This window comes from Lygodium microphyllum, chromosome 21, assembly GCF_053477565.2.
Source record: "Lygodium microphyllum isolate KBCC chromosome 21, Lygodium_microphyllum_v1.1.10, whole genome shotgun sequence".
NCBI classification, from domain to species: Eukaryota; Viridiplantae; Streptophyta; class Polypodiopsida; order Schizaeales; family Lygodiaceae; genus Lygodium; species Lygodium microphyllum.
In genome coordinates, this window is record NC_141155.1 from 82676781 (window position 1) to 82694245 (window position 17465).

At 41.2% G+C, this 17465-nt stretch overlaps 1 protein-coding gene across 4 annotated transcripts in view; it reads right to left on the reverse strand.

Moving 5' to 3' along the window:
- DCL4 (dicer-like 4) overlaps positions 1-17465 on the reverse strand; it is a 174107-nt gene that overhangs the window by 14449 nt on the left and 142193 nt on the right. For all 4 annotated transcript variants that reach the window (XM_087662143.1, XM_087662142.1, XM_087662144.1 and 1 more), the window contains 2 exons: positions 7631-8122; positions 7270-7560 (listed from right to left, as the gene is read on the reverse strand). In XM_087662143.1, the coding sequence (XP_087518269.1) occupies positions 7270-7560; positions 7631-8122 (783 nt within the window). The remainder of the gene's footprint in view (positions 1-7269; positions 7561-7630; positions 8123-17465) is intronic.

Sequence of the window (17465 nt, forward strand, 5' to 3'; positions counted from 1 at the left end):
AGTATCATTCAGATTGTCAATCCTGTTGAGAAACAAAATCATCACTGGGACATCTTTCTAGGTGGATCAGTGTGCCTGAAAATGCCATGCCCAGGATAGAAGTGGGCATGACCAAAATGGAGCTGGAGACAATCAGCAATTAATACTGAAATAAAGTTGAAAAGGAGACAACAAAAAAGGGGGACATGAAATAGCAGTCTGAAATGCTCAAGTGCTTTAACTTTAAAAGAAGTTGATGAGGGCTGTATTTAGAGGTGAAGCCTTGTGAAGAGAATGACCACATTGTTCCACATTAGGAAATACTTGAGGGTAATCACCACCTTCTCAATCTACTCCAAAAGAGGATGGTAGCACATACCAATGTTCTTGGTCCCCAAATAGAATATTAAGATCCATACAAAAGCAATGGCACTCTTGATTGTTGGTGTAGAGCATACTGGATTGTGGCTAAGCCTTAAGGATAGCCCAACTCATCCAAAAGCTGTCAAAAATACACCATAAAGGCCGTTAGGGATTTAACAGAATGCTTGGCGGTGGTTGAGTGCGAGAGAGTGCTTGTGGAGTCCAAGGTAGAAGCTGCTGAGGTATGTGCCAACATACAAAGGCAAGCCTTCCTCAGCACAGTACTACATGTCACCTAGGTAGAGGGCAATGATTCAGTGGAGAAGGTAATTAGGAAGCTAGAATTGACCACCCGAGCACTAAAGTATGGCCTTCAAGAATGAGAGCTTCCAACAAGCACAGGAATCACAAAAGAGCAGCAATTTCACTACCTACGCCGTGTCGGCCTCTCCACTATTGAGCTTAAGGAACTTGGGTTTGAAAAGTATGAGCAGCCACCACCACCAACACAAGCGGTTCCATCCATAGTCGAGCAGAATGCCGAAGAGGGCCTCGACTTTGAGCAGGATGCTGAAGAAGAGCAACAAAGAATGCCCAAATCCACATCTACTAGACTAATGCAATGGTGGATATGTATGGCAAATGTTGCTCTCTTGCAGAAGCACACCATGTGCTTGATCAACTGCCGGCTAGAGATGCAATATCATGGAACACACTCGTATCAGCATTTTCTGAACATGGACCTGTGGAAGAGGTGTTGAACATTTTCAGACAGATGCAGCTTGAGGGCATAACACCTGTTTCTGTTACCTTTGCATGTAGCTTGAAAGCATGTGGCATCCTGAAGGCCATTGAGACAGGCCAACAGATACATACAGAAACTGTAAAAATGGGATATGAAAGAGAACTTTATGTCGTCAACACACTCGTGGACATGTATGGCAAATGTGGCTTGCTTGCAGAGGCCCACCAAGTATTTAATAAGCTCTGTGTTCGAGATAAAGTCACCTGGAATGCACTGATTGCAGCACATGCTGAACATGGACTTGATGAAAAATTTCTCGACTGTTTCCACAGCATGGAATTTCTTGTTGCACTACATGAGCTCAACATTGGGACCAAGAGGATATACTCTTATTAATTTAGGATTTTCGACCTACAAAGTACTTAGGCTAGCTCTCACCTAGTCACTCACACAATCTATGAACATGATGATTGCCGTAAAGTGAGCTTGTTAGGCATTCCATTAAGCATGATAGATGCACATGGAAATTCCACGATCCAAGTGAGTACCCTTTGATTCTCAACCCTCTTCAACCTCCACATGCATGAGAGAAAGAATAGATATGGCAAGAGAGAGCTTGGAGAGAAGATGGAAGAGCTTCACTCAGTCCCTCACCGTCAAAAACCTGAAACAATGGGCTGCCATGGCACTCCAGGATCGAGCATAACAGCCTGTTGCTAAGAATAGTCCAACTAAAGAGAGTAAGACGGATATGTGGGAACTCCAACAATCGCAATGTGTAACTTGCATTCCCTTTATTATTCCATAGTAAAAATAATAAATAAACATAATAGTAATGGGTGGTTGCCATCTACAGTGTACAAGTGTGCGGGCACTAAGTACAAGATAAATATAGGTGGCTAGGCACAGATGGCCTTTAACCCCCAACAACCTTCCACTTAAAGGTGAATGTGCCAAGAGTGAAGAGAAAGAAAATACAAAATGTATATATGAGTACAACTGGATAAGGGAAGACGTTATCTCATCTTATGCCCATCAACTTTCTAAGGAAGGCATAGCATTCCACTAGGAGACTTTTATTGGGAAGATCAATAATAATCTTGTCTGTAGAGATCTTAACAAGCTTTATTTGCCTATTCTCAATCACCTCTTTGATGAAGTGATAACGAACCTCAATATACTTGGTCTTTGTATGAAAGACTAGATTATATGCCAATTAGATGACACTCATAGAGTCCAAATGCAAGGTAGAAGGCATAGAGGTGATACCAAAGTTTGCAACCAAATAGTCTAACCATAGGGCCTCCTTGCAAGCCTCAGCGGTTGATTGCAATATATTCAACCTCACTAGTAGACAAGGTAGTGCATTTTTGTATCCTAGACATCCAAGAAACAACACCTTCACTAGATAAAGACATAGCCAGAGGTGGATTTCCTACTATCTACATATCCTGTATAATTTAAGTTAGTATAGCCCACGGCTCTAGTATCTTGGCTGCCAAAGCAAAGACACAAGTTTGCAATGCCCTTAAGGTATTCCATAATACCCTTCATAATGTCTCAATGTCGCGTGCCAGGTGTCACCATATAATGAGCCACAACTCCTACATTAGGTCTAGTGGCTATTATGGCAAACATTAAGTTGCCCAATGAGAATATATACAAATCTTGGCCATCTTGGCCCTCGCATCATCTGATTGGGGACAATCGGCCTGATTGACCTTCACATGGGGAAGTTAAGGGTGCCAATGGGCTTAACCAACTTTATCTCAAAGCTTCTCTTGAGCTGAGTCTTCAAAGTATCCAACTCATCATGAGAACTCCTAGCAATCAACATATCATTGATATATAATACTAAAATGATAAGGCTACCATCACGGGCCATTTTCATGTAAAGATATGGATCCATAGCACTATGGATACAGGATTGTGAATACATAAAATCATCAAACTTACGATACCATTCCCTAGGTGCTTACTTAAGTCCATAGAGACTCTTTCTCAACTTACATACTAGGTATTCCTTGCCATTTATCACAAAGCCCTTAGGTCGTTGCATATAGATATCCTTGTGCAAATCTCCATGTAGAAAGACCGTCTTAATATCCATCTAGTACAAGTTTAGACCCAATTGTGCAACCAAGGCCAAAACCAAGCCAACGATAGTCATTTTGACCATAGGAAAGAAGTTCTCACCTTTGTGCATAGCCTCCTCATAAGTAAGAGGCTCATTAGAATCTGTCACCATAACATAATGTATAGAAAGGTTATACCAATAAGGAGGATACCAAACTCTAATACATCGCAAAACTGGTTGTCTTATTCTCTCTATCCATCATTGACATGGTCCTACACAAAGATTGATCTTGGGCCACTAGAACATCAATAACAATTGCAAGCTGTCTAATTGGGATTGGTTGTGCATTAATAGGAGACTCCTCTTGAAAGATCACCCTGTGTACCTCAATCACATGCTCAGGTTGCTTATGCATCTTTTCCTCATGAAACACAACATTATAGCTACGGATAACATTCCTAGGCAATGGATCCTAAGGACGATAGCCTATCTCACCTACATCACCATATCCAAAAAAGATGCATTTGACAAACTTTGAATCCAATTTATTGTACTTTTCTTTGGAAATATAGTAGAATGCCTCGCATTCAAAAACTCGTAAATATGCATATGAGGGAGATTTACCAAATTATATCTCCTCAACAATCCTACCATCTAGAGCAATGTATGGGGATCTATTAATCAATTGGACTACAATAGTTACTGTCTTAGCCTAAAATGTATGAGGTAAGCTTGCATGACTAAACATACTATGGACTCATTGGCACGACACACCACGTGATAGGTGAAACACATCCCTTTTATAAGGATTTCTCTTGTAACTATTGATGTATCATTTAATCCATATGTATGGCTTATCTTGTATATTTACATGAATGGTTTTTCTAAGGTGTTTATTAGCATATTTCTCATTTCTTGGAAAAACCAAACCCTCATTAGTATACTTGAGGCACGATTTTGGAAAGCCCGTTTTGATTAACATTCACCTTTTGAATTTTACCACATTAGCCCAAAGCTTTTCAAAAATGACACACTAGTAATACTTCATTGGTTCGTTGCCTACTAGAAGAGAGAAATTGACAACCTTCCTTGTAGTTGAATAGTGTCGAAAGGCCTAGCAAACAAATTAATGCACAATAATGCTTGAGGCTTTAATTTCCACACGTGTTTATTTTACTACACTTGAGGATAGTGTCAAGCTTTGCCAAAAAGTGGTCATAACCATGCTCTTTAAACCATGCAAAATAGTTGCCTATTACATGGCTTTCTAACCTAACACAATACCTTCCTCCTTATACAGGAGCATCTCTGGTTGAATACTTCTTGTATTGCAAGCAACGCGCTTTGATCATTTACACTAATCTTTCCAAACAAGCTCGTGCTTGTGAAATGTCTCTTCTACTTCAAAGACCACTAGGGCGCAAGGAAAATCTTGGCAATGTTTTTACTTGCATTCCCTTCTTTTGGAAAGAGTGGCTAAATTAAGCATTCAGCTAGGTGAAGAAAGTATGACCGCCCTTCTCATAGTTGAAACTCAAGCTAGAGATATTTTGCTAAGCATGATGGCTACCTTCACCAAAGGTGCTCACATCCTACTTTAACCTTCCAAATTCATGCAACACAAGCAAGCATGTGCATGCCTTGCAAGGGCCATATTCGAGTTCTAGACATGATTCCCTAAGATGCGTAGAGTTGGCTGCGCTTCCAATAGATTTATTGCCATTGGTTGGACAAGTCAAGCAAAGTGCCTTCTCTTGTATATTTACCTTGGGGTTTTTACTAAGGTGCTTATTGGTGGATTTCTCATTTCTTGGGAAAAAAAAATCCCTCATTAGCATGCACTAGGCACAATTTTGAAAAGCTCTTTACGGCTAACATTTTCCTTTTGTATTTCACCACATTAGCCTCAAAGCTTCTCGAGAAAGACACCCTAGCAATACATTATCCATGCATTGAAGATTAGCCCACACTCCTAGGAGAGACATATTGACAGCATTCACTGCAGCTCAATACATCAAAAGGCCTAGCACGACTCATTCTTCTCCAAGGTGTGCAGTTGGCTAACTTCCAATAGATTTTTTGCAACTGCTTATTAGTAGGTTTTGTCTCAAATCTGAAGAGCCAAGCCATCCATGCATTGCCTCACACTCCTGGGTTGTGGTTTCATTAAATATATTAGATGTGTTTTTTATAAATGTATGTTAGAAGTGATGCAGACAGCCTTCATTGCAGCTCACAATAGTGTCGAAAGGTCTAGGACAACTGTCAGTTGTGCTAGCCTCTCTTCACCAAAGGCAGCCTCATCCTGCATGCAACACAAGAGTGAGCATGTGTGTGCACATTGCCAGGGACCTACTGGGTTTTCGACCTTCTTTCTTCAAGGAAGCCTGCAATTGACTACCCTTCCAATAGATTTGTTGTGATTGGTTAACAAGTGTTGTCTGAAATCTGAAAATCCAAGCTAAGTGGCACTACCCACCATCCATGCATTGGCTCACACTCCTAGAAGAGACACACTGACAGCCCTTATTGCAGCTTGATAGTGTCGACAGGGATAACATGACTATCAGGTGCCCCAACCTACCTTCATCAAAGGTGACTGCATCTTGCATACAACAGAAGAGCAAGCATGCGCGTTCACCTTGCAAGTGCCCTATTGGATTCTAGACATTCTTCTCCCAGGAGGCATGCAGTTCAGTTGGCTATCCTTCCAATAGATTTGTTGTCATTAGTTAGCAGATTTTGTCTCAGATCAAAATCCCCTTCACCTCCTTCAAAGGCACCTTTTCAATTGTGTACCACTACCCATCAACACATCTTAACTCTTGTTGCAAGAGCCCGTTTAGTACAGCCCCTTTTTTCTCATATTTCTGGGATCACTCGTGTCCTAATTTACAAACAAACACAGTGAACTTTGATAAGACAAGTTCAACAGCATTGGTGGTGGCTGGATGGAGCTGTCACAGGATTCTTTTGAACTAAGGGTCCAAATGCAATCTCATTACTCATTATAGGGGGACTGATGCTAACCTCCAAGCAGCTAGCTTGACCAAAAGAGCATTTTGAAGCACATCTTGTCTTCACCTTGGCCAGCTAGTAGACTCTCAACAACAATTGTTTGCCTTCCTTTCTGGCACAGTGGGCTGTTTAGGCATCAGGTGACATGTAGTCAGGTCTGCCTCATCTTCATTGAGCAAGCGAGAGCCTTGCTTCAACTGCAGAAACACCCACTTGATAGAAGCATCCTGTAGATCATCACTTCACAGTTGTTCTCTTCACTATTGCTCATGTTGGAATGCATGGGCCATGCACTAAATGTATGCTGCTCTTTCTATTGTAGTAGTTCTAGCATGTGTGTGTCCTGGGGTTTTTTTTCCCTCCCTTTCAGTATCCCGTAGGGGAACTTGGTTTGTCCCTCATCTTGGCGTCTTTAGCAATGTAGTCTAGCATTGTTGCCCAACATTATATTATCTTTTTTAGCTTCGATTCCATCCATAGCAGCCAAAAATGCCAGAAACGAACGTCAGAAACGTGTTTCGTAAGTTTCTTTCAACAGGGGGTAAAATAAGAAATGTGGGTTTTAGCATTCAGTCATGTGAATTTGCTTTGATCTGTTCCTCGAGAATGTTTACTTAGTGTATACAAGAACTGTCCATTCTGAATCAACTTTACACTTCGTTTTTGGCTTTTCTTTTGGCAAGTATGCATTTCAGCACAAGATACAAAGTTGAATGAGTCATGATTACTAGTGGAGCTGTGGATAGTAAGGTATGATCTTTGATATGCTAATTCATGTCAAGCATTTAATCCACATTTCGGGGAATCAGGAAGTAAAATACGTATCACAAGTAAATAGTCTAACCCACATTCAAGAGGACCACAGAGTGATGAAACAGCACTCCACAACTGGAGAAATAAACTCAATAAAAGAATAGGGTTGTCTATTGTGGTTCCCACAAGGTTCGATAAAACCATTATTGTTTGACAGGGTAATAAACATAAACAAAGAACTCACTAAAGAAAGTACTTTTAAACCTTGGAAATTGAAAGCATATTCCAAACAGTAAACATAAACAAAGAAGTCACTAAAGAAAGAATTTCAAACCTTTGGGCATTTATCTCCTTCCCAAACTCCAGGAAGCTCAATTCCTGAGCTATTTCCTGACAACTTTTGTAGATAGTTGATAAACTGGTTTATCTGGTTTGAAAGTTCTACAGAGCCATGGAGCAGATAAACATAAAGTTTGTACTGGATTGCAACTCTGGCAAAGCTGTCATTATTCACTACAGATGACCTTAGATCAGTGAGCTGGCCTGGCTTCAGATTGGTGAACTCTTTATAAAGATAGCGTGTGATCAAATAATCCAAAACTGAGTCACCTAGAAATTCCAAACGCTGCAGCAGATACAGTGGCATCAGGATCAATCAACAAAATTAAGGAAAAAGAGAAATAACTGTCAATCACCTGGTAACATCTTCTTGAGTTTCCTTTGAGAGGAGCAATTGTAAATGCTTCATTGTTTCCTTTAAATGAAGCATGCATAAAGGCCTCAATAAGCAGGCCTTTGTGCTTGAACTTGTACGAAAGCACAGTCTCAACCTCCTTAACATTAATCTTCTCCATTAAATGTAGATTGATCTTGCTGCTCGATTGTAATCTTTTGATAGACAGAGGATCTACAAATACATCCAAACCAATGGATGCCATGAATTCCAAAGCAGCATCATGCTCACCATCAACTAAATATGCACCAATCAATGCTTCAACAGTATCTGCAACTGTTTTTCTTTGCATCCATCGATGTTTTCTATTGCAATTGAAGCACATTTCATTTTCATTAGATTCAAGAATCTCTCCATATGCTTCTACATGTTCTGTACCATTGCAAATCACTTTACTACGGTGACAGGGTGCTACCCAGTTCTCAGGCCGAAATAAACCATCAAGAATGAACCCCTGCAACATATTTAAAGAATGTAAGTTCACCTCTGTTTAGAGACAACTGACTCTGTCACCCCTCCAAGAATACCTCTTACAACATGGTTTGTATCATATAGGAACTTTTTGACCCTAGACTCACATCAAGAAACGGGTTATACCTCACTAAACTATTTAAGTTTTAGGAAAATATTGACCTCCTGCATAGGTCCCACACATATGTACTCTGTGTGCATATTAAACTTCCAAATATCTGTTAACTTTTACTTCTTTATCTCTGGGCTGTGTCTCTGTTCTTTTCAGCCTAGTTTTAGAGCTCCATTATCCTTAGGGAAGGGAACAGGATTCTGGGATACTGTACAACTCTGCACGGAGAGAGTAACTATGCACTGATCTTAGTTTTAGAATCCTAGTTTTTTCAGCCTAGTTTTAGAATCCTTAGGGAAGGGAACAGGATTCTGGGATACTGTACAACTCTGCACGGAGAGAGTAACTATGCACCGATCTTACTGTCCTGGACAGGATTGATCAGCTTTAACTAGACAAGAAGACCATTGCAAAGAAGATGGTAGTGCGGCCTGATAGCCCAATGTTGGTAGCAGCACCAGATGACTAGATGATGTTACCCCAGCTTTGGGGCTGACTTGCTTATGTTGCTTGATTCATGAAGCAGTGTTAGGAAGATCCTCTTGTTGTTAAAAGTTGGCTAGAACTAAGGAAAATGTAGCAAAATGGATCTCAAGTGTTTGATGATGAACTGATATTAGATAACAGCTGCCTTTCAGTGATCCCTGCACCTTCTCCAGCCTTTCTTCCTTGGTGCAGGTTCCCTGACTTCCAACCAGACCTTCCCTGCAACCTGCAGTCCCCCTTCCTCACCATTAATAGTTACTCCTTCCTTAGTTTCCTCTCTGCAGCCCATCGAGCTGTGTCTTTGTAGTGCTGCCTTGCCTGTTCGGGGTGCTCTTTGATATTAGGGGATGGTCCCTGCTCCTGAATATTAGGGGAAGGTCCCTATAATGTGTTTCCTTGTACTCTCACCATTTCCAACAACTAAAATGGTGCCGCTCTCTCTAGGCTTCCCTCTCTGTGATCTGCCCAAGTGCAATTTGCATCCGAAACTGCTTGTATTTTGCCTTGCATTCCTCATCATACCAAGTGTTTTGGGGGATGATTCTAGACCCTGTACTCGGTGTTGGCAGTATACGATGGGGAAAACTCAAGGTGGTTGCTCAATAAAGGACCAAGGTAAGCCGGGGGTGAGTGTAGCTAGTAATGCTAATAGGTCTAGTTGAAGCAATCCCTCATATACATGGTGTGTATGGATGTCAGCAACCTTGTTTGTGAAGTAGAAGGTAGTGTGAGGGTGACTACGGTGGTGTGTGTGGATACTATGTGTAGGTGGAGGTCAATGTGTGGCCACTTTGAATGACCTTACCAAGAATGTACACTTAAAGTCCTGGAAGGACTCTTTCCATACAAGAATATCTTGGATTTCTTTGAGTCATGCTTATACCCCTAAAAGTATGGATGGTGGAGCTATTCTTAATGCGAAGTCTCACATTGTGGCAATTCGTTGGTCACTCTTTCGAGGTATATGCATTGATTATCACCCCTAGCTTCATCATGGCTGCTCTCTTGGGATGGAAAACAGGAGAATCGCTCCAAATTTAACTGTATGGCACATCTAGGTGTGACTTCTGTTGTTGATGCCACCCTTGTCAGCCATGGCAGGTTCATGTCCCGCACAATCGGGAGACGTTATCCAATTTCTTGTGGATATCGTGAATTATGGGGTTAGCTAGACAGGATACTGCAACCTATGCAAACCTTTCTTGTACTTGTTCTTGATTGTCCCTAGCACAATTGGAATCTTGTTGGCTGTCTTAACCTTCAAAAGGCTTTGGCTAAATAGGTTTATCATCTCATAATTAAGGATCATTGTTGCCTGGTCCATCAAGCCAATGCGACTCGAGGTATGCATAAATCTAAGGTTTGATGGAAGATGACTATGATGGAGGGCTGGCTAAATAAGACACCCCTTAAACGCAAGGTCTTTCTTTGCTGAGTGTTCATTGGTGGGCTGTCTCTCACCTTGGCTCTTTCAAAGTGGTAAATATCAAATGACAGTTGCTTCTTTTGCACGACCACTGTGGTGTCCTCACATCATCAATTTATCTCCTGCCCTTTAGCTAGGAAAATGTAGACTTTTTTATCAAATATTTGGAGAATTGTGGCTTGTCCGTTAATGTGCCCCTTTGATTGGGTTTTTGCCTGGAGGCCAAAATACTCCACCTTGCCACACTAACATATGAAGCTTATGTTTCATTCTCTCAAATTTTACGGTGGTTGGCATATTTGGGTTACTCGGAATGCTTTTGTCTTCAACTTAGTTGCGGTGTTCAAGGGCAATATTGCCAAAATCAAGGGTCTCCTGCATAGGTAGTTAGATCTTATTCAGTATGCTAATCTTCTACCTCGGGAGGATTTGGTACCTTGGCATACAACAATCTCCCCTATTCAATTGTCGTGACTTCATATCTTTTTCTACATGAAAGCCTAGAGCCATCTTGCCTCTTGTAATCTTGTAATCTTGTATTCTTTTTGTAATTAATACAATTACCTATTGAGAGAGAGAGAACTTCCTTGCCATTGTGTGGACCTCCACACTGCCAGCCTACTCTGACACGCACTAGTTGCCCTGGTTCATTATCATGCAGGGGCACGACTTGCATGAGCCAATGAAAAGAGACAGAGATAGTACTGTCCACCGTTCTCCTAACCTCGCAGCTTGCTTGGTGTTCTGCTCCACTCAGTTTATTGGTCAGTGCTCCTGTGGAAGTTGTCAGACAGAGTTGGCGCTTGCAATGGCAACCTCTTGCCACATATCATTTTCTCACATTGCAGACACAGTGATGTCACTCTGCTCTTCTTCTGTTGTGTATAGTGAAAGTGACATGTTTCTCACCTAGGGCATGTGTACAGACAAGGTGTTACTCACAATTGGACCTTTAGATTTCAGCTCGAATCCAGTGCAGATCTGCAGTTATTACCTCAGACAATGCTTGTCACGTCTGATATTTTGCGCAACACTCACAAAGGTTGGGCTTTTATTATGGCTAATATGCAGGTGCCAAGTGATATTAATGTGGCTTTTCTTGACCAGCATATTGGGCATCAGGATGAGAAAGAATGGGTTGAGTCCGATGGTGACTCTATGGATAAGGATTCTGGTTAGATAATGGAAGGGGATGAGATGGGAAAATCCCGTAAGATGACCGTTGATGAACTAGTTTTCTGTGCTCCAAATGCCTCAGCAAGGTGTTCATGTTTCTTGCTTATAGGCTAACAAGTCTTTTCAGTTCATGCATGCCACTGCCAATAATCTTATGTTTGATTATGTTTATGCTAATCAAGGTAAAGCGGGCTCTTTATTGGAAGGGGATCATGTGGTTGTTGTCATGGGAATTGACCTAGTTTTACAACAGATTGATGCCTTTCATGAGAGAGCAGCCATCCTTTATTTTATGGGCACGACTCCTTTGATTGCTTGGATTCGTGCTTGGCTGCAGTCCATGCTTGTGAGTGATGATGCGCATCATCATGATGTTCTGGGCAAGTGTAGGCTCCTCTCATGGAAGAGATTTATGATGGACTGAAGGGGTTTTTGGAGGTTATTTTTCGTTCTCGGGATGTGTGTGCTCGTGTTATGCAACATATTCCTTTGTTTTTGGATGGTCAGCTAGTCCATATGGTCCCATGGAGCCCTAAGGCTGAGTTTCAAGAGGTTCCTAGGCAAGCATGCCCAATCTCGGTGGAGGTAGTTAATTTTCCTACACATCTTTGGAGACTTCTTCCTTTGGTTTTGAGATCCCTTGGCGAGGTGTTGGTGGAGCCCCGTTTGGTCTCTCGTAATAGGAACACGGCTTGTATGCTTTGGGACACTAGAAATCCTTGGCCTACTAAAATTTGTTTTAAGTTCCTTGGGTTATAGATGTTGGTTTTTGAGCTCAAATGGGGGACATTTGTTGGACACTACTTTTGATGTGGCCAATCGGGCCATTTTATTTCCGAATGTGATAGTAGCCTTGAGGTTTTGCAATATTTTTTGGACCCTGACATGGATATGCAAGAGCGTGATGCCCAAACGTTGATGCAGCAGAAAGACGTTGCTCATGTGCCTCTTGCCCTGCATGGACATGATAATGGAAATAAGGATGTTTTGTAGGTTGGTATTGACCATGAATTGCATTCAACTCGTCGGTATCTGCCTCCTCAAGATTATTTGTGGGTCACTGTGGTTAGATGCAATGCTTGCCAAGAATATTGTCATCTACTCATCATATTACTCTAGACTTTTCAACGTAGAGGTAGGGGTTTTTACATGAAACCTCTATCTTTGCAAGTACTTGCAATTGGTGTGGTTGATAAAAGTGCTTTTGATTTTGCTTTGCACTTTGACGCTCGTGGGAGGCTTTTGCCCCCTCGGAATGTTTTCCCTTCACAGCAATAACAATTTCCTTCTTGTGCTTCGATTGCTAGTTTGCGAAGGGCGGATCTTGTGGATGTGATCCCTAGTGAGATGGAGAGATTTCAAGTTGCTAAAGCTACGGATGTTAAAGCGCAAGCGGTGATTTAATAGTTCTCTCTCTTTTTGTTAATCATGAGACTTCCTTTATGGAATATTAAAGGCATTTCCTCTCGCAGTAAGCAATATTAGTTATGGAGAATTGTTTTTGCTCGTAATTGGAATGTTTTTTGTGTCGTGGAGCACAAACAAAATGCTTTGGCCGGTTCTTCCTACGTATGTAAGGATTATATAAAGTTTCTTAGTGGACAGGTTCCATGTGAATTTGGAGTTATGTTGGTTGTTCGATCTTCCTTGCAACCATCATTCATTTCTCAGGATGCTTGTGGCAAATTTCTGATGCTGGAAATCATATAGGAGCGTGAGGTTTGTGGCTAGTGGGTGTGTATGCTCCTTCTACTCCTCAGGAACTCCGTCACCTCTAGGATGACTTGCACTGTCTTTCCATGCCTCGTCAAGTTTTGTTATGGGTGATTTTAATGCATGCATATCTGCGGATTAGGTGACTTCACCTCACTCGGTCATGGATGGGGTCTTGAGCGTCAAGCTTGGGATGCACTAGCAGTTGTGTCTTTGAAACAAGACATGTGGTCTTGGATACATCCTTCATGGTCTCGATATATATATCGTTCTCTTCAGTATCTAGATACTTGGGCTAGACTTGTTAGGATATACATCTATCAGAGCGATTCTTTTCTTTCAACATTGATTCATATGTGGATGGAGCGATAACATGTCTTGTCAGATCACTATATCTTGTTTTTGGAATTGACTTGTAGGCCAATTTGTGCCTTTAAGGCTCTGCTTGCTCATTTGCCTCTGTGTTTCAATCAATCTCTTTTGCTACAAAATCAGTTTTTGGAGTGTATCCAACAATTGATTGCTTCTTTTAGCTTGAGGGTTCTATTTGGGGGTATGGAAGTATGGACTCTTTTTAGGAATAATGCACATGTATTGTCCCAACAGGATGGTATTCAACGTGCTTTTTTTTTTCAAGCTAAATTGCAACATTCACAAACTTTATCAGCTCACTCGTCTCTGTATCAGTCAAGGGATACTATTGATGACTTTGTTACATGCATATTGATGACTTTGTTACATGCATTGAATGGCTGAAATGTAGAGTTCAATCTCTTCAAGAGGAGGAATGGTTGAAATGTACAATTCAAGAGGAGAAATATGCTAAACACATGCGAGAAATGCACTTGGAAAATACTCTGCCTTTATTGGATGAGCAAGGTGATATGGTTACTGAACCTGTCTCCATCATTCAAATGTGCATCGAGTATTAAAAATCCTTGTTGGGTCCATAGAAGATTCTTTCTAATGCTATTCTCTTTGCTTGTCGATACATTTGTGACTTGGTTAGTAATCAGATTAAGCCTGAATGGGTTGATTTGATGGAGGCTCATATCTCAAAGGCTAAAGTGGAGGATGTGTTGTAACATTTACCATGTAGGAAAAGCCCTGGCTGGGATGGCGGGCTTCCTAATGAGTTGTTTTCAGCCATGTTGAGCAGCTTAAGGACCCATTAACTCGCCCTTCTCAGCATGTTCGGAATTCGGATTTCATGCCTTCAAATTCGAAGATTGCAATAATTCAATTGTTGCCCAAGGTTCCTTCTCCAACTTCCTTGAGACAATGGAGACCCATTTCTGTTATGGGTTCTTTGTATAAAATCTTCTCTAAAATCATTGCCAATAGATTGCAGAAAGTATTCCCACACTTGGTTCATCCACGTCAATATGGTTTCATTAAGGGACCGAATATCATGCATAATTTTTTGAATGTTCAACTGGCAATTGATTATGCCAAAGCCTCTGGCCAACACATTGTTATGCTTCAGCTTGATGTTGAAAATGCATTTGATCATGTCAGTTGGTCTTTCTTACAGTAGTTGATGTCTACCATGGGCTTTGGTCCTCGCACGACTTCTCTTGTTGATACCATTAGTCACAATACTGTGGCACATATTGTATCTAATGGGGGGATCATTGATGAAATTGCCTTGTCTTATTCTCTTCGCCAACACTGTCCTCTTAGTCCTTTGCTATTTGCCTTAGTCACTCACCCAATACTCTCTTTGTTGGATAAGTTCGCTGATCAAGGCAAGATTGCTAGTTTGCCTCTTCCCAATGGCGCCCAACTTTTGGGTCGAACTAATGCAAATCGAGCAATGGTTACGTGATATCTCTTTGCTTTAGCTTCCGCCTTCATATTAATGCTCGAAAATCTACACTCATTTCTTGTACAAAGAGTGATTTACAAGCTTTGGGTTGGCAAGGAGCTATGATTTCTATGGGAGATATTACCCGACACTTGGGTTATCCTATTGGTGTGGATATAGCTCCTCATGCCTTGCTTGATTGGATGTCATCCTGTATACATGATTGGTTTATGTACTCGAGGCTTGCCTCTTCATGTGAGACTTAAAGTTGATCAATGCACATGATCAGTATGGTCTCATTTTTTTTGCCCTTCTTCGGACTAAGAAGTCTTTTTTGAAATTGGTTCGGACTATCCACTTTATGTTATGGAAAATGAAAGCGAATCGTTTGGGCCAGGTGTGGATTTCTTGGTAGCATGTAACTATTCCTAAAAGGATCGGGGAAGTAACTTTATTGAAAGTTAAATAAGGTTGCTCTGAGATTTGAACTTTTGCAAGCTTTATGTGTGCGGAGTCATTCCTGGACAAATATTGCAAAACATTGAAAAGACTGGTATCTCGCATGGTCACAAGGTTATTCAAGTTTCTTGGTGGCATGCGAAGGCATCTTCATTAAAGACGGAGATTTTGTTGCAAGGAGAAGTGTTGGCTACCTCCAGGTTGTTGGACTCGCTTCATAAAGACTTGCAATGAGATAAGTTTAATCCGATGGTTCGTTTTGGGTTGCACACACTCCATGATGGCATCATTCCGGGGCAACCCCATCTTTATTTTTTCCTACACATTTGCCAACCCAAAGAGTGCTATCATCACAGCTCCTTGACAACCCAAAGCTTGCAAATCACTCTTTGTACAAGAAATGAGTGTAGATTTCCGAGCATTAATATGAAGGCCGAAGCTAATACAATGATCACAATGCTCAAAATCAACATAACAAAGACAAGGCAAGACCCAAATGAGAAAGCACTTGGCTGCTCGGTCACAACAACAACATGGGCATGCACACTAGATACATGAAGTGGATACAAAGTATCACTCTTGCCACCTCTGGCAATAACACTAGATCCCTTATAGATCTTCCATTTTCCATCACCAAAGGTGGTATGAAAACCATCATCATCTAGTTGCCTTGTGCTAATCAAGCTCTTCTTGAGTTGAGGTACATGCCGTACATGCTGAACTGTTAAGACAAAGCCATGCTGAAATTGTAACTGCACATTGCCAATACCTGCAATCTCACATGCATAGTTGTCCCCAAGATGGATAACACCATATCGACCCCCTGTATAGGTGAAGAACCACTCACGATGAGGGGTGACATGAAAGGAAGCACGTGAATCGAGAATCCATGTATGCATGTCATCATCTGTATCTGCAAGTAAAGTATGTGCATCAAAGTGTGAAGAGACAAATAGTACGTCACTCCCACTGTCACTATCATGAGTGACCATTCACCTCTTCAATTTTTACACTGCTCTTCTTAGGCTGACTGTCCTTTTTCTCTTCCTTGCTATCATATGTCTTCTTGCCTTTTCCTTTCTCTTTCTTCCATTTGTAGCAATCACGTTTAAAGTAACTCTTCTTGCCACAATGATAGCATTCAACATCTTTGCCACGTGATTTATTACGTACCTTGCCATCATATTTGCCCTTTTGCTGTGATCTGTTCCTAGTATGCAAAGCACTGGAAGACTTATTGGATGCATTGTTCTGCCGATTCATCTCTTCCATAAGTAGAGCATACAAAAGGATCACATTAGAATTGCTCATAGCAGTCTTGAATGTATCCCAACTCTCTGGTAGAGTGCAAAGCAAAAAAGTAGCCTTAAATTCCTCATCAATCATGAACTTCAAGGCAACCAGCTGGCTGAAAATGGAGTTAAACTCACTCAAGTGAGTAGACATTGCTGTACCCTCTTTCATATGCAACTCCATAAGCTTTTTCAGCCAATACACTTTGCTTGCAGCACTCTTTTGTGCATATAGTTCTTCCAGTCTGGTCCATATAGCATATGTAGAATCCAAACCTTCAATGTGGAACAGCAAGGCATCAGAAATCGATAGCTCTATGGTTGAGCGTGAAAGCTTTGCCTCTTTGGTTTTGATTGGCTTTGCCTGCTTCTTTTGCAACAAGGTATTATAGCACTGCTTTTGGCAAATTGCAAAGTTATGTGCGCCTTCAAGCTTCTTTATGTGCATCAGATTACTGCTGTCATTGCTGCCAGCCATGATTTTCAGCCTAGATGTGGCAAAAAAACCAGCAAATGCAGGCCTAAACTGTCACCCAAGTGACCAAGGTACAAACAAGTACCAATCAGTAATAAATGACCACGTAGAAGCACAGATTTCAGATCTGTAATTGAATTTTCAAAAGCACCAAACCATGTGCTACAGCATAATCCAACTGATTACAGCTGTTCCAAGGGCATATGCATCACATTACATGAGGAATCCCAAAATTTCAGCTGCAATTTCTGTTGTACATGTACCCAAGGGCATAAAATTTGACACGAACGGTCAAAAGCCCCAAAATTTTGTGCTCAAAGCATCAACCACACATCTGCATTTTCTCTATCATGCATAGAACAGTCCAATTTTGACCAAAA